Source organism: Myxocyprinus asiaticus, chromosome 41 (genome assembly GCF_019703515.2).
Source record: "Myxocyprinus asiaticus isolate MX2 ecotype Aquarium Trade chromosome 41, UBuf_Myxa_2, whole genome shotgun sequence".
NCBI lineage: Eukaryota > Metazoa > Chordata > Actinopteri > Cypriniformes > Catostomidae > Myxocyprinus > Myxocyprinus asiaticus.
In genome coordinates, this window is record NC_059384.1 from 34,750,043 (window position 1) to 34,773,312 (window position 23,270).

At 37.9% G+C, this 23,270-nt stretch overlaps 1 protein-coding gene across 2 annotated transcripts in view; it reads left to right on the forward strand.

The window, feature by feature from the left end:
• Nucleotides 1-23,270, forward strand: part of LOC127431845 (probable G-protein coupled receptor 158) — a 196,380-nt gene that overhangs the window by 134,216 nt on the left and 38,894 nt on the right. For both annotated transcript variants that reach the window (XM_051682447.1, XM_051682448.1), the window contains exon 6: nucleotides 21,152-21,261. In XM_051682447.1, the coding sequence (XP_051538407.1) occupies nucleotides 21,152-21,261 (110 nt within the window). The remainder of the gene's footprint in view (nucleotides 1-21,151; nucleotides 21,262-23,270) is intronic.

Sequence of the window (23,270 nt, forward strand, 5' to 3'; positions counted from 1 at the left end):
CAGACACACATGAGCCATAACACACGACAGTACCTCTCACAGAGTTACACTGGGGAAGCGTCTTTATTTTTCTGGATTTAAAGACCATGAAATCGTTTGATGCAATATTTATGACCTTATTTCCTATTGAAACAGGAAGTTGGGCGGATCACATTTAAATGATTGTGCTTTGGTTTACACAGCCCAGCAAAATTATGAAATGTAATTGGCTATTATTGACCATTAAACCGTACTGAACTTTATGTACACAGCTTTCTAATGTTGGCAACTCATTTTTAAATGCTTTATATGTGTGTACTTTACATTAAGATGCATTTTCATAGGTTACTAATGTTGAATAAGTGTTATTAAGCATACCCGTTTTATTAATGTAGTTATAACTGCATATCAATGATTATTATGCATTTGCAAATTATTATTAGTCGTTAGTGAAGCCCTTTATATTCCCTTAACAAAGGGAACATTAATTTAAAGTATTACCCAAGAATATCAAAAATTCTGTCATCATGTAATCACCCTCATCTTTGTCCATATATATATATATTATTTTTTTCGAGAAACTCGAAAAATTTTATGGGAATTTAAGTCATTATTTGCGGTTAGCTCTTAAATTCAATTTGTGCTAAAGCCAAACAACTGCTACTGAGATAAATAGGAATGCTAACGGATAACTCTCTACACATATTATAGACCTGCTTCATTCCTGTGGAGTGTTTTATTTAAAAGTTGTTTTGTCTGGTCCAGAATAGACCACTTTTTACGGCATTCAGTTATCTGCCATTTGCCCTTGATGGACAGTTTTTTTTTTTTTTTTCAGTTTCAGAGATATATGTGTTGCTATTAACCTCCATAATACTCTTGTACTTTATTAGGGTGCAACCTTTATGCTCTGTAATACCCACCATCTGCCTGAACAACAGGAATGCTACCACCATTCCCAGCACTTAGCATTGATTATTAATGGAGAGTTTAAAAAGAAAGAGATCAATGTATAATGTACTGGCATTTGCTCTGGCTTGCCCATGTAACCCTCCTTTTTCCAGTAATAATGCTGAGGAGGGAACAGGAAGTCTAATGGCTGCAGACAGGCTTTAGGGGTCTGTAGATATTTAGTGCTTTAGATGAGCATCCAGGGGCATTGGACAGTGAGTAACGATGGACCTGAGTAACAAGGGTGCTTACTGGAGTGGGGCCCATAGAAAGGATATTTTGATAACCCACAATATTATCATGGTAACATTATATAATAATAATAATAAAAACATCATGCTATGGAATAAAACGCCACAAGACTTAATTTCCCATCCATAATATTGGTGAGTTTTCCTTGTCTGCCTATCTGTTGTGTCCTTTTGTGTTAACGACCCTCCTATCGAAAGTGAAAGTAGTCTGCTCCTCTAGAAAGGTGTTGTGCTGTCAGTCAAATTTAACAAGCAGTGCAGACAACAACAATGATGCCTAAATCGGGATATGATGGATTAAAGTTTGCAAATATAATTTGGATAAAAATGTACAGAAAGTTGCCAGAACATAACAGAAGCAACCCACATAAGCTGTGTTACTTAAAATGCAAAAGTCTTCAGCATTCCTTATTTGCAACCAGAGGTGTTGACAGTCAACTCATAAAACAGCTGCAACAAGAGGTAGAAAAGAATAAAGCAATTCTGGAGAGGCTTTTGGTTGTAACCCTTCATTTGGCCTCCAGAAATCTTGCATTCAGTGGCAAAACATCAAATTTAGATGATGTACATAATGGCAACTTTCTCAGCACACTTGAGTTGATATCACACTATGAAGCATGTTTTGCATGAGAATTAGAAAAATGGAGGCATAATAAAATGGCTCACAATTAGCTCATTATCTCAGTGCTGAAACACAGAATGAGTTTTTCTAACTTTATGGCAAAAGAAACCTCAACAATATCCTAGCAGAGAGAGAGGATGCAATCTATTACTCTATGATTTGTGACTCATCACCATGCATATCAGAAATATAATATGTGCATAAACAAAGATAATGATATGTGGGATATAACTGAGAGGTTTATTCAGTTTATAGACTTGCATAAAAAGACTAGCAGTGAAATTTAGCAGTGAGATGACTGAATCATCATTGAAAACAATGGCATACCATTAGGAGACTGTAGAGGACATGGGTACAATAATGGAGCCAATAAGACAGGGAGGGTGAAAGGAGTGGAAGCACAAATTTTAAAAGCCAACCCCGTTGCAACCTTCTGCCCCTGTGCCTCCCATACATTCAACCTAGTCATCTCCTGAGGTCTCAAAGTTTTTTGGCTCTGTCAATCGGTTGTGCAAAGAGATGGTCAATCTTAAAAGATAAAACAGGTTGCTCTCTGCATCGACTGTCTGACACACGATGGAGTTCCCGAATTGCCAGTGTTCGTGTGGTGGCATCCCATTTGCCCTCGGTCATTAAGGCGATAGAGTCTGTCTTAACCACATGTAATTTAACCAGTGAAGCCAGGTCTGAGGCAATAAGGCTCAAGATGTATTTAAAAAAAGATTTGATTCGATTGTCCTTCACAAGCTGTGGGTAAAGATACTACAGTGCATGGAGAAACAAAACATTGTCCTTCAGGCAGGAGATATTTTTCTCAATATCAAAGCAACAAAATCAAGGCACTGCAAGATGAAATACAGGGTATCTGCAATAAATGGAACTCCCTGCTAGCTGAGGACTCCCTAGTTGCCCAAGCAATGGAGATTCATGTTCAGTTTCACAAGGCAGACAACACATGCCTGATAGCAGTTTACAAGATGATGGAAGTGAACACACACTTTCAAACACAAGTTCTTTTTCGTTGCAATTGACAGCATCATTATTGAATTGAGCACAAGGTTTCAGACCACTTCAGAAATTTGTGAAACGTTTGCTCCCATTTTGAAGCTGACAGAAATGAATGAAGCTCAGATAATTAAAATGAGTCAGGCATTAATAAGAAAATACAACAAAGACCTAATATCTGAATTTGAAAATGAAATCCTTTACCTGACGGTCAATTTATTGTGCAACATTTCCATTTTCTCTGTCCCCACTTGAAATTCTTAAAGGAATAGTTCACTCAAAAATGAACATTTGCTCATTTACACACCCTCATGCCATCCCACGTGTTTGACTTTCTTTATTCTGCAGGACAAAAACGAAGATTTTTAGAAGAATATTTCAGCTCTGTAGGTCCATACAATGCCAGTGAATGGGGTCCTATGAAGCTCCAAAAAGCACATAAAGGCAGCATAAAAGTAATCAATAAGACTCCAGTGGTTTAATCAATGTCTTCTGAAGCGATCCAATCCATTTTGGGTGAGAACAGACCAAAATATAACTATTTTTTCACTTTAAATCAGCATTCACCTTGGCAATCATGATTTAAAGCTCGATTACACTTCCTAGTGCCATCTATAGCTCTGCGGCAGCATCAAGCACTAGGAAGTGTAACCGAGATTGAAATCATAAACATGCCTAGAAACTGCAATGAAAAAAGCAGTTATATTTTGGTCTGTTCTCTCCCAAAATCGATTAGATCGATTAGAAATAAAATATGTGACATATACAAAGCTACAAATAATATATTTTCTGCATCATTCTATGAACAGAATCCACATACAATCAGAAAAGGATGTCATTGTGTACATGCTGTGGGGTTTTGAAGTTTGGAGAAGCAAAAATAGTAAGTTGTCATGTGAAATATAGCTTTATGCTAGGCTAAAATGCTATTTCTAGTCTTTACATGCATTTATTAGCCGGCACGATTATATTATATAATGAATTCTATTAAGAAAATTCACATTAGGGCATAACTTTTTTCTCTAGTAAGACCTTTGATATTAGGACAAAGATGTACTGCAAAAATGTTATTCTTAATGAGAATTGGAATATTGTTTTTCTGTAAAAAAAAAAAAAAAAAATCCTAAAAACAAGATACATTTACTTGAGTAGCAAAACTGCATACGATATTTATGCTTTTTCTTTCTTCAGAGAATTGTATTTTCTTACTTTATTAACATGTTTGTAGTCAAAACAAGTGAAAAAATCTTCCAGTGCTGAAGAAGTAATCCATGTATTTAGATTACATTATTGACCTTGAGTAATCTAAAGGACTACTTTACAAATTGCATTTTTCAGCATGTATTCTGTAATCTGTAGTGGAATACTTTTTAAAAGTAACCATCCCAAACCTGGTTTGCACACAAAAACAGGCAGGACCAGAAGTGTGTAATAAGTTTAAGCTTAAAATATACAATTCCCAGCATAGTCATTTGTGGTACCATTTTAAAGCTTAAAATTGAAACTTTTCACATAGCTCCATTACCTTTGCATTTATGTTACATAAAATAAAAAGATATGACCTGAAAACCTCTGCGTCACAAATTAGTGCCACCCTACGGTAATGATGTAGTATTCATTCATATGAATATGAATATAAATTAGCACTAAAATAGACAAGTCATATACTGTTACAAATGAAAGCACTCATTCTCAGGAATGTAACCATGTTGTTTATTTTGTTGCCATAACGCCACAGTTTAAATGACTATCAAATGACTTGAAGTGAAGTATGACCTCTGTAAGACAACTAAGAAAAACGTCTCATGTCTGTTCAGATCACTGCCCTCTGTAAGCCCCAAGTAGCCACAAACTTTATAAAAGTTCTTAACTTAGGCTGTGTTCTTGAAAATGAGCCATTTTCTATGTGTCTGTTAGCTTGCTTGGGTAAATAATCAAATGTATTCTAGTCCACTCAGAGGCCGAGATATTTGACGAAACAGTAGGGAAGGTGCCTGGGATCACAAAATAGACTAAATGCCTATGGACAAACATTTGGTGATTGCTCGGCTGGGTTAGAGCACCACCTGCATTTCACATCTGTATACTGAGAAGTTGATCGAGGAAAATGTATTTTTCCTAGTACTTGCTGCCATCTAGTGGAATTAACTAACAGTTTTTGTAGGGACATAGAGCTAACAGAGCCTGAATCACATGTTTTTAAAGACAGGATAAAACATGTCTGTTAATTATAATATTGTGCACATACAATATTTATTTATTTATTTATTTATTTTGTTTTTTGGGGTCTTTTCTGTCAAATAAGACCAACATTTTGCAATTAATCCACTGTATGTGAGTAAGGGCTTTTAAAATTGGGTTGTGGAAAATTTCATACAAAATATGCAGCAGAGCTTAAGGGAATCGGCAGTGCGAATCTGATTGGCTTTACACCACTTCCGGGAATAAGGGCGCCTGGAAATGAAGTTTTTTTATGTCTTTTAGTCATATTGATCTATGAATGTGCATTAAGATGAAATGCATGGGTGCTGACAATGCATGTGTGGGCTGTAGAGCAGGTGTGACCTGACAGCATATTTCTCTGATGTATGCGAGCTCTCTGTTCTCTCCCCATAGACCAGACCTGTGTCAGTTGCTCCTCTGTGTGTCTCTCTTGATATGCATCCGGCTTTTCTGGGAAGAGAGAAACTCTTATCATTAAGACCCTCTCCTCACTAATATTTAGAGAGGCCGCAAGTGCTCCAGGCAAACTGTGCAAATGTCAGATATGTTTCTCTCTCTGCTTTGCTTTTTTTTTTTTTTTTTTTGACTGCCCTGACATTCAGCAAAACCCCTACACATCACCAGTGCAGTTTTTGGAAGGTGTTTTTAAAATGCTGTTTTTCTAAAATGGTATTTTGTAATGTGTTATCCAACGTTCTTGGTGGTGTGATGGTGGTGGCATTATAATAACAAGATATGGAATATTTTTTGTTTGCGATATATAAAAATAATCAGCATCATGAATATCCCTTTTTATTTGGTCTTAATTATTTATCTGTTGTAATAAACATTATGCCACAAATGCTGTTGATTGAACTTAACTTGTATTGAACCAGGAATATTCCTTTAAGCCATATCAGAGCAACTACATTGGTGGTAGTTATTTCTCAAACTGGTTACCGTCTGACTCCCCATCCGTCTCTCACCATGGCAGCTGTGTTTTGTTTGTGTTGTCAAGCTCCTCCGAGGAATCATCCACTTGAACCGCTGTGTGTTTTGTAACGCTCGGGTGTGCTGAAACGTCCCTCATGCAGCATACTGAATACGGTCTCGCCTCACCGATCCGGGCAACGCAGACTTCAGTTGCCTCCCCCTCTCAGTACCCCCCACATCCCCTGTGAGTTGCACCACGTCCCTCCTCTGAATCAGAACTAGTGAGCCAAAATAACCACGTGCTGCATTTTTTCCCGCTGCTATGGGACGACCATTAATGCTTCTGCTAATTGGATTAACAGGAATGGTCCCATAAGGGGTCATGGCACATCTGCAATGCACTGATAATTACATAGCCTCAGATGTTTGTTCCTCTTTGTCTTTCATGTTTTGGAAGGAGCCCTGGTGCCAACACACAAACACACACAGAGGTCAGGTTACACTAATGCTGATTGATCTTTGTGTGTTGTAAGTAAGGATCAACTTTCAGCCGTCATCAATGTGAGTCTATTATGAGGAAGGTTCATCTTAGCTGTGAGTAGCATAGTACCATACAGCACAGTACTGTTTTTGCAGTAGGCAGTATGTATAAGCTACTGTGAATTTTTGATAAGCATGACCCCACTACATTCTATTTTCAGCTCAGTGTGCAAAGACCATGCACAACGTCTTATCTAATATTCGTGAGAGCGCTAATTCTAAGTCCAATTTTGCAAAAGAGTTTGAAACGTGATGTAGAAAATTAAGTCCTGCCTTACAAGTAAAAAAGCCAATCACCTTTTAGAGACAGACATCGGCTGTCAGTTAACTTGAGAATGTGCATGCGCATTAGCTGGACCAGCCTAAAAATAGCATTTTTTAGTACAAGTAGGGAGGAAGGTGAGAAATGGTGAAAAAATTGAGTGATTTTTATTTATTTATTTATTTTTGTAAGCATTAAAAGGAATGGGTCAAGTCCTCACAAAAAAGATGAGTCTTTAAATGTTCCTTGAAAATAGTTAGAGAATCAGATGCTTGGGTGGAGTTCAGAAGGCTGTTCCACCAGCGAGGAACGGTAGAAGTGAAAGTCAGAGAAAGTGATTTTGTGCCTCTGTGAGACTGCACCAAGAGGCACCACTCACCCGCCAACCACAAGCTTCTGGAGGGGACATAGACTTGACATAGTGAGTGTAAGTAGGGGGCACGGGACCAGGAGCTGTTCTGTAAGTGAGCATTAATCCCTTGAACTTGACGCGAGCAACCGATAGCAGCCAGTGCAGTTTGGCTAAGAGAGGCATGACATGCAATTTCTTAGGCTCCAAATGCTTGAAAACCAAATTGCAGAAACCAAATTGCAGAAGTTTAACTGTACATGCAGGAATTCCTGCCAGAAAAGCATTTCAGTAGTCCAGACTAGATATGACCAGAGCTTGGATAAGAAGTTGAATAGCATGCTCTGATAGGAAAGGTTTGATCTTCCTAATGTTGTACAGTGCAAATCTGCATGACTGGGCTATCTTTATGATGTGGTCCATGAAGTTCAACTGATAGTCAGACACAACCCCAACATGTCTGATTGTCCTGGATGATGTGGTTAATGACAAGTATAGGTGAATGGTGAAGTCATGTTGTATTGCCGGGCTCGCTGGAACATAGAGAACTTATGATGCTCCCCACCCCGGTTGGATGGCGAAACGACCAATGTCTCTATGATATCCTGATCCCTATATGTGTGGGAACCTTCTCAATGGAGGTCTATGTGATTTTTTTAAACCCTTTTTCATCTGCCGGGAGGTCACTTATATTCTGAAATTGAAATATTTTGTAATATAAACCATGATTTTGTATTTGTTTTCCAATGATCAGCTTTTTTCACTCAAAATTAAAGGTTTAGTGTACATCTACTATTCTACAAAAGAATAGTACCACCACTGACATATAGATGGTGCTCTTTCCAGATAAAATGCTACTATAATGCCATTTGTTCAGTGTGCAAAACAAGCCTATGTCAATGTTCAGTGTTTAGAATCAAAAAGGAGGTTTGCTGTATCTGCTATACTCTTCCGGTTCTTTTTAGATCCAAAATGGGCAGTGTTTCCCAAAAGCATCGCAAGCTTACGTTGATCATAGATGGTGCCAATGGTTTCTATGATCTACTTAGGTTTACGATGCTTTTTAGAAACGTTGTCCAGAACAGTTTTGGGGAATTATCTCACATAAGGTTAAAGGACTAGATGCAGTATACAGTATATTCTATGCAGTATGCTAGTAGTCAATTCTGATAAAAGACTATGTTCCTAGAAGCACACTCTTGGGCCAGAAACATACTTTATGCAAAAACGCAAACGATGAAGTGAATGCTTGGCCAACACATTGCAAGCATGCGGTCTCATTGTATGCTTAAAACTCAAGGGGGCGAAAGAGTTACCTTTAAATTACTGTGCCATTAAATTGGATGTGTTATTATTCATGTAGCTAACTATAAACATTTTGAGTAACTTGTCAACTAACTTGCACAGCAAGATTCTCTTTAAAATGTTGCTCCACCATACTCTTTAGTTAACCCAGGATGTGTTCTAGATCAAATTGTTATGCCCTTCCCTTTCTATCTTCACCCCTTCTCATGAACTCGAATGTACGTCATTGCTTACGTTGTGCGAGAGCCCACTACTGGCGGAACCCGTGCAGTGTGTTGAAATGGAACCCTTGCTTGATCACATCACCCGCTATGGAGCCCTCTGTCGCTCATGGAATTATTTGGCGATTTCTGCACCAGAGAAGATAGCATTTTCTGAGATTGAAGTTTATCTGTATTTCTGAAAGCTTTATTTGTCTGTTAAGAAAAAAAGCATCTTTTTATTTGAAAAAGCAACTTTTTATTTGAACTCATTATTAATTTGTTAGAAATAATTATTGTTGACTCGACCTATTGCCTCAAAAGGCTGTTAGCTGTTTGACTGTAATGACAAATGTTAAATACTTTACCTGATTATTGCAATGTAATAATTCTACTGCAATATAATCTACACAAAACCTGCTAAATTTACACAAATGAAAATGGTAACATTACAACAAACACAGACTATGACTGTGTAACAAACAGTCAGCTTAAGGCAGCTACAAGTAATATGTGGTTACATCTCATTATAACACTTCTAAACTATTTAATTGACCTAACTTCACTTACAGCTGTAAACAGCTTTCCCTTTTATCATACTTTAGACTTGTGTGGGGTGGGGGTAGGGGAAGGCGTGAAGCGTGATCTGCTGTGATGTCACAATCAAATGGCATTTTAGGATATGGAGCTGCCTGAAGCATACAAATGTGTAGACTCGCTCCCTCTGTCAAAATCAAGGGGTTGAGGGTTTGTCAGTAGAAACTTCCCTCGCCAGTGTAACAAAGTGGAACAGACTTCCAGAATGCTGGCAGGGATTCCCAAGAGGGGATGTGCTTAAAAAGGTTAGTGAGTGGATGCTTAAAGTGAAGTGGAAAGCAGCCCACTTAGAAACTGAAACTGAGAAACTGACCATAGAAGACAGTTTACCCTAATGGCCATTATAGCACCCCTTGTGGCTTTACTAAGAATGCAACACATGCCGATGATGTGTTATGAATGGCTTTCTGACACATTTCCCTAATAGCACGTACATCACCCAGACGTCTGTTTGATGTGTGTTTACATCTGGAAGACGTAATTTTTAGGTTGTTTGCTCATCTGCAGTACATCTATAAGATGTATCCTCGCAGATGTCTTTGAGACGTTTCTGATTTATAATGCTTGTAAATCTGATCTTTTAAAGATGTTTAGTAGATTTGAATTAGATTATGATACTCTCCAGATGAAAAGATCTAAAACAGACATCTCGGAGATGTACGTGTGCTATCTGGGTTCAGGCCTTGAAAACACACTGCAGTTCTATTCACCTCTTTTGTACACTATAGTTACTCCTGACAGTATAGTTTATATCTTTCAACAGTGATGTCACTTTGGTTGAGTTGAATGTTGTTCTGACAGTGAAGTAATCCTTGAAAGTTGTGCTGTTTACTCAGCATCTTATATTTATGAGGACATGTAGAGTGTTAGTTTTGCATGGTTTGTAAATTACTGGTTCAAACTGTTGAGAGTTGTGTTGGAGTTGCGCATGTGCACTCACTAATTCTCCCTAGTTCTAATTAAGAGCTGGCCAAGTGGATGCTCCCCCGATGAACACGACATAATCCTTCCACACACACACACACACACACACACACACACACACACACACACACACACACACACACACACACACACACAGACACACACACATACACACACACACACACACACCATGTTTCTGCTGCTGTATCTTAAAGGGATCATGAGATACTCTTTTTTATATAGTTTTATTATCTTCCCTGAGGTACACTGATAATGTTAGTAAAGTCTTTTTTCACCAAAACCATAATTTAGTAATATGTGATAATTTCCCACCCTGTTTTTTGCCCCTGAAATACAGCCATATTTTAAACTCAATCGGAAAAAAATGAACAAGCTCCACAACATTATAAAACTAAATCAGGGTTTACACAATACACACATCCAACACATTGAATGTGAATATATTAAACTGTTCACTTACTGTAAGCACAGCAGCGGCATTAACTATTAAACAGTCATGACATTTGAAATATTCATGAATTAAACTCATGGTTTTGCGATTGGGTCCAAGTGTTTTTAACTGCCCCATCCTTCAATAACAGTTCCTTTGCAAAGCTTGAATCGTATGGTTCACAAGCAATCCACCCTGATATGAGCCGGAAAAAAAATGCACATACCTAGTCTAAAGCACGGTGAACAAGACACGCACACACATACTGTACAGTATCATCTTGCACTGAGGCGCACATCACCAGAAATATGTCAAAGACGTCCATCTAGTGCATGTTTACATACACCAACAATTAAAAATAGCACAGATGGGCGCTAATACAAGTCCAGGGCGCATTTGTGCTGAGTTCTGAAATTTACAGTATTTATTTTATAGGTGAATGACCTCTTGTATATCAAAATATCAAGGAAAATTTTATTCCTCATGACATGACCCTTTTAAAGGTGCACAAAGTCTGACACCTTAAGAAATTAATAGTTCTTTTGACCAGTGATTCTCGACTGGTTTTGCTTCAGGACCTAAACTTTGCTTCTCTCCGTCCACACTCAAGGTGTATTTTTGCTGCCATAGCAATAGGGCACAGCCTTCTGATGGTTTGTCAGTGGGCAAACAGCCTTTAGTTAGTAAGTTTTTGCGAGGAGCTGGATTGCTGAGGCCCTCTTGCCCCACTACTGTTCCGGTGTAAAAAAAAAAAAAAAAAAAAAAAAAAAATCAATTCTACTACTCATGTAATTTTAATTTTCAGTCACAGGAAGTGATTCAGTGATTTTAAATCTCGGATCTTGCTGGCTCACCATTTACTGATCCAGGGTCAACATTCATCCAATGGAAGAAGTCACACACACACACACACACACACACACACACACACGCACACACACACACACAAAAACCTAAATAAATGCAGAGCACTGATTATAACTCCCTTTTACTAAACAAATCTCAAATAGAAAATACAAAATACAACTACATACATCACCTTAGCACTAAAATGATCCAAGAAATCACACAAATATATCTTAAAATTCCCAATTATAAGCATTTGTTCGTAACGTCTCTGCTAGCAAACACATGTGAATTGATTCCAGATATCATGACACACTTGACACTGATATTTATTTTTAATGATTTATAATGTACATAGTTCCATATTTTATCATCAATTTTCAATTATTGGTCTTATTTAGCGTAGAAGAAAGAGACAGCCAAGATTTTTGTATTTTTTTATATTGTTAAGTAAGTGCATTTATTGTTGATTGGTTAAGTGCTCTCTAAACAGATGTGATTTCAGCTGGTTCTTAAATGTTATGATGGTATCAGCAGATCATGTGGAGGTTGGAAGCTCCACTACAGGGGAACAGGGAAAGATCGTAAAATAGACTTTGTGCTTCTATATGACGGGACCAGCAGGCCCCGCTCATTCATTGAACACAGAGAGTTGGGACATAGAAATGGAGCAGTGAATTAAGTTAAGAGGGTGCTTTTCCACATGCTGTCCTAAAGGCCAGAGTCAAAGCCTTGAGTTTGATGCAGACAGTTACAGGGTACCAGTGGAGTGAAATCAAGAGTGGGGTAAAGTGAGCCATCTTTGGCTGATTGAAGACCAAATGCACTACTGCGTTCTGGACCATATGCAGTGGCTTAATCGTGCTAGCAGGGAGGCTGGCCAACAAAGCATTAAAGTAGTGCAGTCTTGAGATGAACAGATTTTGGACCAGAAGCTGTGCAGCATATTCAGACAGGAAAGGTCTGATTTTCCTGGTGTTGTAAAGTGCAAACCTTCAAGACCGGGTGGTTGATGAGATGTGGGCTATGATGTTAAACTGGTCATCTACCACCACTACTAGGTTCCGAGCTGTCTTTGTTGTCGTTAGTGTAGATAAACCAAGATGAATAGTGAGGTTGTGGTCAACAGACGGTTGACAGGGATCATAAGGATTTCTGTTTTGTCCAGGTTGAGCTGAAGGTGACGTTGCTTCATCCAGGCCAAGATCTCTGTTCCGACATTCTAGTCAGAAACAAAATACAGAAGAAGCCAAACTAAAAGAAATACACAATGAACAAAGGCAAAAGCTTGTACCAGTGGATAAGCATAAGCAAATATACCTGCAGCATTTTTATACGACCTAAATGGTTTATTCATGCGTGGTCTAATAAATTAATTAATTTGGTTAAAGTAATCCATAAATGGTGAGTCATTAGCTTTACATTACTTGAATATATGATCTGTCATATAACAAATTGAATTTTTTTTTTTTAAATGAAAAAAATACAATAATTTTGTAAAAACTTTGCTTTCGATAATCTTTTGTGTCGAAACGCCCCTTCCGACATCACAACCCAGCAACTCGGGTACCATCTAGAATTCTGAGTTTCCCACTGGTAAATACGACTTCTCTATAATGAATAGTAATTCATGCGCTCGGAACTCGGAATTACAATATTTCCGACTCCACTTGAAGAACGAATACTGCATGTCTTTGGAGGGCGGGGTTTTGGAGGGCGGGGCATTGGAGCGAGGCTATGTGGCTGAAGGTAGCAACACTTTAATGAAAATTGCTAAAAACTATACTAAAATTGCTTACAACCACTTTAAAATGACACAGTGGTTAAACGGATGCTGAAAGTAATAAGTACAGAATAGATATTTAGTTTTTTATTTTATATATAACTTTCCCCTTCAGTCACACCAGCTAACAGTCTTTTAAGGTAGCCTCCTGTGTGTGAGTGAACTGTGGGAGTATTACGGAAGCACCTCAATGTCTGTCATGTTTTCCTTAATTATGACAGAAGAGTCGGTGCTGAAGCAATTAATCTGCCCAGAATCATTTTTCCATAATCATTCCATAATAGACCTTCCGGAGAAGTGAGCAGACTTTTGTTATTTGATTACACACCGAGTGTGGCATCCCTGTTTGCACATAGAGAGAGCGGCACAGCTGTGAGGTTTTGCTTAAATTACAGATCAGCTCTGGTGCCTCTCTCTCTCTCTCTCTCTCTCTCTCTCTCTCTCTCTCTTCTTCTTCTTTTCTCTCTGTAAATGTGCTGGAATGTTCTGTAATACTCCTTGTCATGTGATGGGTTTGTTTGGAGAACTGTGCAGAATTCCCATGTGACAGATAAGGATGGTGGATGTACAAGCTTATCACAGACATATCAGAGTGATTGTTTGTATTTTGTAAAAGGTTGATGGGTTGATGGAAGTTTGGATAGTAGTTCAGCTTTCACAATATTTTTTCACAATAGCTTTTCCTGTAACAAGCTACATTTTCCAATGAGTAGCACAGTAGCATTTCAAAAGGCTACATTTGTTAAATTGTATTGCAAACGCAGCAGTGGAGCCAAGGGAGTAATCAGACACGCTGGGAAAACTAAATAAAGTGAATTAGTTCTTACAGACAGTTAATGTAAATTAACTAGTTAAAGTTAATGATTCCCCTATAATTAGTTTTGGAAGCTCTGATTCATTTGAGTGAGTCAGTTCTTTCAGACCGTTAATGTAAAATATTTAGTTCACAAGTGATTCACTAATTCACTTAAGCCCTGCACAGCTTTAATGGGACTTAGCAAAATATTTAGTGTATTGCTGTTGTTTATCACTATATTTGGATTTGGATAAAATAGTATTTTCTAGTTTATTAGTGTATATAAAGTAGTGGCCGACAGACGTATCACAGAGGCTGATAAATCGGCAGACATTCTGAACATTTTAATTATCGGCATCACCCAATACATTTTCTCATTTGGCCGATTACTTTCTCATGCCGCGCCACCGCCGAGAATCGCCTGCTTGCAAGAGAAGTAGCCTTCTGAGACATGTAAATGACCAGTCACAATTCATTTTGTTGTTAGTGCCATCGTGTTACCACAATAATTGACTGGTGTGCAACATAGTGTCATTTAAAAGGTCCCGCATATCATATCAATCAGATGCGTATGAGCTCATGATGTTTAAACTGCTCAGGTGTTTCATTCTCTCTCTCTCTCTCTCTCTCTCTCTCTCTCTCTCTCTCTCTTCTCAACAGTTTCCTGTATCTTTTAACTGTCTTGTCTAATGATAAAAAGGCAAATATCAATAAAACATCTTTCATACATTGTCTGCAAATAATGCGGATATCTTGTTTAAACAGATTTAATTCACAAAACTTGCCAGTTTCATTTCTTCCTACGGAGCGCTCACATATATTCATCATAGGTGCTTTTTAAAATAGCTTGGATCAAAACTGTGTCCCTCAGACTAACAAATGTTGTGCAACAGTCAGTCCGTGGAACTCCTACTACTCGGCAATCCGGGCCGAGTAAACTGGAAACAGTCAGGAAATTGCTACACTCCCTGGATCAAGTGCGCTATAAGTAAATGTCCTATTCATTGTGCACTGTACTGTATGTACAATTAGTTAGATTTAGTCTTTTTGTAATAAAATGCGATTGCAAATGCGCACTTACCTTCTGTGGTTGCTGGACTACTGTGTGCAGTATTGTTATTTCCTTCTTCCTAATGTATTATAATTAATTTATATGCAAACAATTGCTTAAATGGGATGGCTAAACAGAAACCAGGAGAAACTTCTGTCTACCATCTAAAACCAAGGGCGTAGCCAGGAAATTACTTTTGGGTGGGCCTCAATATAAATGGATGGGCCAAGTTTTCACCCCAATTTTTTTGACCACATTTTCCTTAACAACAGAGAAGCGGCGCGTTCAAACAGTTCTTTCACACTTTAAGAAATCAGAATTTATGCAATTTTTAAACCATCTTATAATTATGAATTTGAAGTCAAAGAATAATCTCTATATTCTAGATGGGCCTGGGTCTAATTTGGGTGGGCCCAGGCCCACCCCGGCCCACCCTTGGCTATGCCACAGTCTAAATTAAAACACACAAAATCTCATTTTTGAAATATTTGTATTTTATTAATAAAGTTAGAGTAAATATAATGATTATTATATAAGTTAATACATTTTTTAAGCCAATATGTAATTTAATATTTTATTTAATTGTGTGGTATATTGGCATTGGCATTGGCCTGCTCTCTGGATATCGGTAACGGCATCGGCCTTTAAAAAACTTGTATCGGTTGATCTCTAATATTAAGTACTGTATTAACTTATGCTCAATTTAATATTGTCACCATATTTGTTTGACCCTTATGAAAATTAGCCAATGTTTTTCTAGTAATAGTAGTTATTAATAGTTTTAATTGTAGTATTTAATTGTGTCTGAGGCTGTGGAACAGGTTACCATTGTCTGTTAGATCAGTTACCTCTGTCAACGTGTTTAAAACTCGTCTAAAGATGCACTTGTTTTCTGTAGCTTTTGCTACATTATAATGGAAATATGTAACAGACCAAATTGTGTTTTTAATGTGTGTTTTATGTATATAGAGTCTATTGAATAATCTTATTCTTTTAACTGTACAGCACTTTGGTATACTTTGTAGTTTTAAAGTGCTTTATAAATAAATGTAATTTGATTTGATTTAGTAACAATCACTGTTGTAACTATGTTTTTGGGCGGAAGCCATGGTTTTGATTATTAACCATGGTTTTACTGCAGTTATGCTGTGGTCTCCATAAAGTAATCATGGTTTTACTATAATAATATTTGAGTAACCAGGGTATGAAATTATCTCCCACCACCCGCCAAATGTTGGCAGGTAATTTTGCTCATCTAGCCTCCACTGTGGTGGGCGACCTCTGTAAGACAAGACAAGAAAAGACAAGACATTTTTATTTGTATAGCGCTTTTCACAACACACATCGTTTCAAAGAAGTTTTACAGAAAATCATGCATTAAAAAAATGAAACTGTAATATCTATAAAGTCTTGGAGTGATCATTGTGTAGTTTTGATTAAATATGATTGTAAATTGTATATAAACATTAAATAATAATTGTATTTAGAACCCCTGTGAGCAAGCTTAAGGCGACTGAGGCAAAGAACACAAAACTCCATAAGATGTTGGTTAGTGGAGAAAAATAACCTTGGGAGAAACCAGGATCACTGTGGGGGCCAGTTCCTCTCTGGCTAACCAGCATGAATATAATGCCAATATTAGTTATTTATATGCAGTGCAGGTCATGGTTAAGATTAGTAAACTAAGTAAGTGTTAAGGTCCAGTGTTTAAAAAAAAAAAAAGATGTTTTATGAACTGTAAGATTGACTAATGTCTTTGAAGTCAATCCTGGATTAACTGCAGAAGTTCACATATATGCATTGTCCTTTGTTATTTGGCTGATGAAGGCTTTTGTTGGCAGTTAAATGATAGTTTATGTATTCCATTTCAAGAGTGTAGTCCATCAATAGACAAAGGTGATGCAGGCAGAGATCAATGAGGTGCATCGCAGTTCAACCAGCAGGTAATTTCGGTGAGGTCCGGTGGGGTCCATCCTAAATCCAAGGTTCAGGCAGTGGCATATGAAGAATCCGATGTCTTACAGTTGGAGTTGGCATCAGTTCATCCTCTGAAGTCCATTGTAAAAGACTGAACTTATGTCTGGCTAGCATTGGCTGCATTTAGTCGTCATCACTCAGAGACACATAGCAGTGGAGTCCGACACCAAGCAGGAACAGAGCTGGATCTGGCCGGCATGGAAACTAATAGGATAATATTAGCGTAGATGTCATTCAATTTTATGCAGAGTTATAGATCATGATAGATGTTTCTGGTTCCAGCAGACCTAACTAAAGCAGCCTAATTATGAGTTGTTGTGTAAATTAGGTGTATGCCTGGCTAAATAGATGAGTCTTTAGTATAGACTTAAACTGAGTGAGTGTGTCTGTGTCCCAAACAGTGCGAGGAGTTAATCATATTACGAAGAGGTTCTATGATTACAGGGAATACCTCTTTTAAGAGCTTAGTTGGTATTTGATCTAACATTCATGTTGTGGCTTTTGAATTTTTTATAAGTTTTGTTAGCTCTTCATGAAATATGACACAGACGGATTGAAGTTGCTCGTGAGGAAAATTATGAGACACTTTTTTCTGATGTGCTGTGACAGTTGATTGCATAGTTCCAATTTTATTTCTGATTATTTTAATTTTAACAGTAAAGAAATTCATGAACTCATTACTATTATGCTGTGACGGAATATCTGGTTCAGTCGATGCTTTATTCCTAACCAATTTAGCCACAGTACTGAATAAACAGCTAGGATTGTTGTGGTTATTTACTATGAGTTTGCTAAAATATGCTGACCTGGCAGCTTTTAGTGCCTTTCTGTAGCTACAGACACTATCCTTCCATGCACCGCAAAATACCTCTAATTTTGTATTCTTCCACTTGTGCTCCATTTTCCTAGCTATTCTCTTGAGAGCATGAGTGTGATCATTGTACCATGGTGCTGGGCTTTTTTCTTTCATTTTCTTTAATCTAAGGGGGGCGACACTATCAAGAGTGCTAGAGAAGACTGTATTTATATTTTCTGTTATTACATCAAGTTCTTCTAGACTTTTTGTCTTACTGAGTATGTGTAACAATTCTGGAAGATTATTAATGAAGCTATCTTTAGTGGTCAGAAGAATAGTTCTACCTGAATGATAGCATGGTGTAGATTGAGTGACATTAGCTGATTGCAGCAAACAAGGGATTAGGTAATGATCTAAGATGTAATCGCTCTGCGGTAGAATGTCTATAGTATCAACATCAACTCCATATGACAGAATTAAATCTAGTTTATGATTATGATTATCTATAAATGCTAATCCCAATGTATCATTTTCATTATCTATGTGAATGTTGAAGTCACCAACAATTAAAGCTCTATCTACATTAACTACTAGTTCTGATAGAAAATTTGCAAATTCACTAAGAAAATCTGAGGATATACTGTAGCAAGGGCAAAATACAACAGAGATTTTTTATTTATATCTGATGGTGTCACGTTAAGCTTTATTAGTTCAAAAGACTTAAATTTATATCCTGTCCTCTGAGTAACACCAAAAGCTTCACTGTAAATTGTAGCAACACCTTCTTCTCGACCCTTCAGGCAAGGCTCATGTTTATAACAATAACCTGAGGGAGTAGATTCATTTAAACTAATATATTCATCCGGTTTAAGCCAGGTTTCAGTCAAACAGAGCGCATCCAAACTATGATCTTGTGGAGGTGAGGGCATGGTCGAGTGCCTGTCTGGGGAGAGAGAAAGAGGTAAGGACATCCACCTGAGATTAATTGTTACTAATTACTGTTTCTATGTGCACAGTTAGATTCGGGGGAGATAAAAGACGGCCCTGAGAGAGGAGAGAGGGGCACACGAGAGACTGCGTGTCTGCTACTGACTGTTTTGTAGATGCTGAAAAGCAGAATTTTATTTGTATATGCTGAAAAGCCCACCTTTGTTGTGTGTTAGTGAATACTGTTTGTGGAGAATTAAAAACCTGATTCACGTGGAATGTGGAAACCGGCTTCCGCTTCCTCTTTATCTGTAATAATTTCATTTACAATGTTTTGGTAGAAAGAGATCTAAGATTTAGTAGCCCTAACTTTATATGATGTTTATCTTAATTTTTTTTTTTTTTTTTTGCAAGTTTGTCATTAATCATATTTTTTCTAAATGGTTTAGTGAGGGGTTTGTGTTTGGTATTTTGGGGAACAGACACAGTCTCTATATCTAGGTGATAGAGTCTCTTTTTGCAAGTTCACACACCTCTTTAACATTATCTTTAGTGATCTCTGACTAGCGAAGCCGGACATCGTTTGTGCTGACATGCATAACAACTTTAGAAAATCTATGTTTAGCATTAACCAGCACTTGTAAATTTTATCTGATATCAGACACCCGAGCCCCCGAAATGCATTTAACAATGGTGGCTGGAGTCTCTATTTCCATGTTCCTTACAATAGAATCACCAATTATTAAGGCTCTTTCAACATTATTCTCAGCGGGTGCATCACTGAGTGGGGAGAATCGATTGGAAACCCTAACAGGAACGGGAGAGTGGTGTCACTTTGCTGAGCGAGTATGCTGCCGAGTCGTCACCCGAACACCCTGCTGCGGGGGCTCTTCACCCAGAACCAAAGTGTGTGTGTGTTTCTTGCTGTTCTACCCACAACCGAAACAGTATCTACTGGCTTCTCTTTCTCACTGACCTCCATTAGCATTCAGATGCGCGCCTCTAACTCATTAACCTTCAGTGTCAGCCTGACTAATTCCTTACATTTATCACATGTAAACCCCAATCACTGCTGATGGAAGAAGCTATAATAAACATGTGGCATGCAATGCAGAAAGAAATAACATGAGCGAATGTCATGAATTACCACAATTGTTTGTTGTTGTTGCTATGGTTTTTCTTGAGTGGCGAGGGTTTGAGATTGATGTGGTTCGATGTGGTTCCTGATCAGTAGATGTTTGAGATTGATGCAATAATCCGTGTAAAACACAGTGGTGAAAACGAATGCATGCAGTCGAGACGCGAGATGTAGACAAGTGGGAAAAAATAGAAAAAAAAATAGAGAAAACTGGTGCTCACGGTAAAATACACGCAGTTGAAACAGTAGAAAAGCGGAAAAACCCGAAGCACGTGGCAAAATGGTAAAGGAGAAAACGATGAACATATAAGAATAAGAAAAAGCAATGCTAAGCAGGCTTGCAAGCTACAAATACATGTGCAGTGTGCCGGCAGCAACCGGAACAGGAAGTGACAGCCAGTAAGACGTTTAGGTGTGGCAAATGACAAGAAATGCCGTTAAGCACAAAGACACGCATTTGAAGCAGCACATAGCCTGGTATCATATGTAATATTTTCTATTCTAAAATAACATTATAAAGTACGCTCGCCGCACCACTGATTTCTCTCTTTAAGGGACCGAGAGATGCGCTCTCTGCCCTCTAGTCGAAAAATCCTGATGAAATGGCATTGTGCTCCGGTTTCTATACCTGTGATGACGTGCTCATCAGGGGCGGAACGTCAGGCACCATCTGCCAGTAGATTGGCATGATTTGAAATGGCTTCAGAAATCATCACTCCTGGCTACTGACACAGCGTCTCATTTCCAAATTTCAGGGAACCAGGGTTACAATCATAATCAGTACATTGCTGAATTAAAACTATGGTTTATTTTCATAAGAGAACGTCATCCTGATTACATATATCTAACTATCAGGTAATATTATTGAATTAAATAATATCATCCGATTGTTATATATATATATATATATATATATATATATATATATATATATATATATATATATATATATAATATTTCTTTAAATAGCTTTAATATAGCTAATTTTAGTTTTAATTTTAATTTTAGCTACTTTCTGTTAGTAGCTTGTAGTGTAGTTAACTAATTTTATAAAAGAGTAGCTTGCCTGTAGTTTAACTACTTTATGTTATGAGTAGCTTGTAGCTTGGGAAGATGTAGTTTCGAAGAAGCTTCCTCAGTACTGATTTTATAAGTGTAGTTCAACTGCATGCATCTGGTATCAGACTTCTCCTTATCTAAACAAAATAGATATTCATTTATTAAAATAAACATACATTTCATTTGAGGCCTGTTTATTTTTTCCAGGTGGTGATTTTGTACTTCCAACCGAGTGTGTTCCGCTGTATTCTGCTACGGTGGGTTCGTCTGCTTGGGTTTGCCACCGTCTATGGAACGATCATCCTCAAACTCTACAGGTACAACATTTATTACTTTACACAAGATGACTCACTCTTCCTAAGAGCTTTCAATGTTGTTATTATTTTTGGTCACAGTGTTAGCAATAATTGATTATTTTGATAATAATCTTAATCCTAGGAATGGCAGTGATGAGATATTGGAGAGGATGACTCACATCACAGACAGTATGTGACCCGAGAATGACACACAGCAAGCTGTGATAGTTTTGAGATTGATGCAATTGAGAAATAGATACACAACTATAGAGAATCCAACACACACACACCCACACTATAATACACCCACACATGTTGGACGACTCTCAGACATTTCACAGTGTACAGCGTTATTAAATATCACATCTTGCACTTTCCTAATATGGCCTATGGTGCTGTATCCACTGAGATTTTTGCAGTTTTAGAATAAACCCTAAGCAGTCTGCTAGAGGGCTTAGTTTGGTACAACTAGTGATGCACAGAAATTAAAATGATGGGCCGAATCAGCTGATAAATGAAAATTCTGGATACACTGGGCATAAATCACCCTTGAACGTTTTGTGTCTGACCTGGGGGATTGTGTGGTTTGTGTGGTGCTTAAATATGCTACTGCATGAATGAATCATTCAGACTGGTTTTGTGAACTGGATCAATTAATTAATTGAAAAGATCTGACAATTAATTCAAGATTCAAACATCACTTCTTTTCTCATGAATGCACCAAGGAGAGTTAAAATTGTTGTCATGATTTTCAGTAATTAACAACTTAAATTGTCTCACAAAAGACAAGTGTGAGTAAATGATAAAAAATTTCATTTTTGGGTAAACTATTCCTTTAAGATGCTATAATGAAGGTCAGCGTATCTGGAGTGACCATATAATGCTCTTTTATGTCTGTTATTACCGCTTCATTCCCTGTGCAGACGTGCTGGATCATCCTCTCGTGATTGAGTTGCTGTAATATCTTTTAAGTATAAGTTAAAGTTTGTATTATCTCTAATTCCCTATTAAAGTAAGTGTCCTATAAAGTGTCAGAGCTGTGTGTTCTACAGCTAGTTCATCAGGAGTAAAGTATGCTTTAAAAAAGATTCACTGCCTCATTAAACTAAACAGAAATGCATGCTCAAATCACTGTGGTTAAACAAATAAGGAAAGGCATTTAGGCCATAATGGACACAATTTATTACATTTTATCGAATGGTTTGGACAACAGAAGCCAGAGACAGACAGTGAACAGTCTGTATGATGGGCTATGAGGGTCTGGCCTCCAGAAGAGAGACATTGAGGAGAATATGAGATCTTTAGGAACAGTTAATAATATATTTTGTATTCACCATTGTATTTGTGTGAAGGTACTTGTAATGATGAGTCAACGGAGTTGAGATCCATGTGCAGCTTTTAATAACAATAAACGTAGTAATACAGACAGGCAGGAGTAAATCACCAGCGGCAGTAATATCAAAGGCAGTCCAGAGTGGTATTCAATAACCAGGCAAGAGGTCGGGGCAGGCGGCAGACAATCACAGGTTAAATCCAGGTAAACAAGGCAGTAATAGTAGTCAGGCAGCAACTGATCAAAAACAGGGTAAACAGTCCAGGATAATACACAGGTAAGGCATCAAACTCAGAAAATGCTCAGAAATGTCAGCCTGGCCAAAACAAGACTTCGCAATGAGAGAGAGTGAGTGAGTCTTAAAATAGCTGAGTAGATTGGAAACAGGTGAACTGGTAATCATTGCCAGGCACGGGGATTATGAGAAATGGAGTCCAGAGAGTTAAAGTCAATCACCAGGTGATGGAGCCCTCTGGTGGTGAGCAGGAGGAACAACAAAGGCGGAATTCATGACAGAGCCCCCCGGCAAGGCAGGCGACGCCGGGATCCAAAAAAATCAGGGCAAATCAGGTAGACGACCAGGGAACCAAGGAAACCAGAGCAGACCAGGTAGATGGCCATGAGACCAGGGATACCAGAGCAGGTCAGGTGGATGACCTGGAGTCCCAGAAGACCAGAGCGGATCAGTTGGATGGCC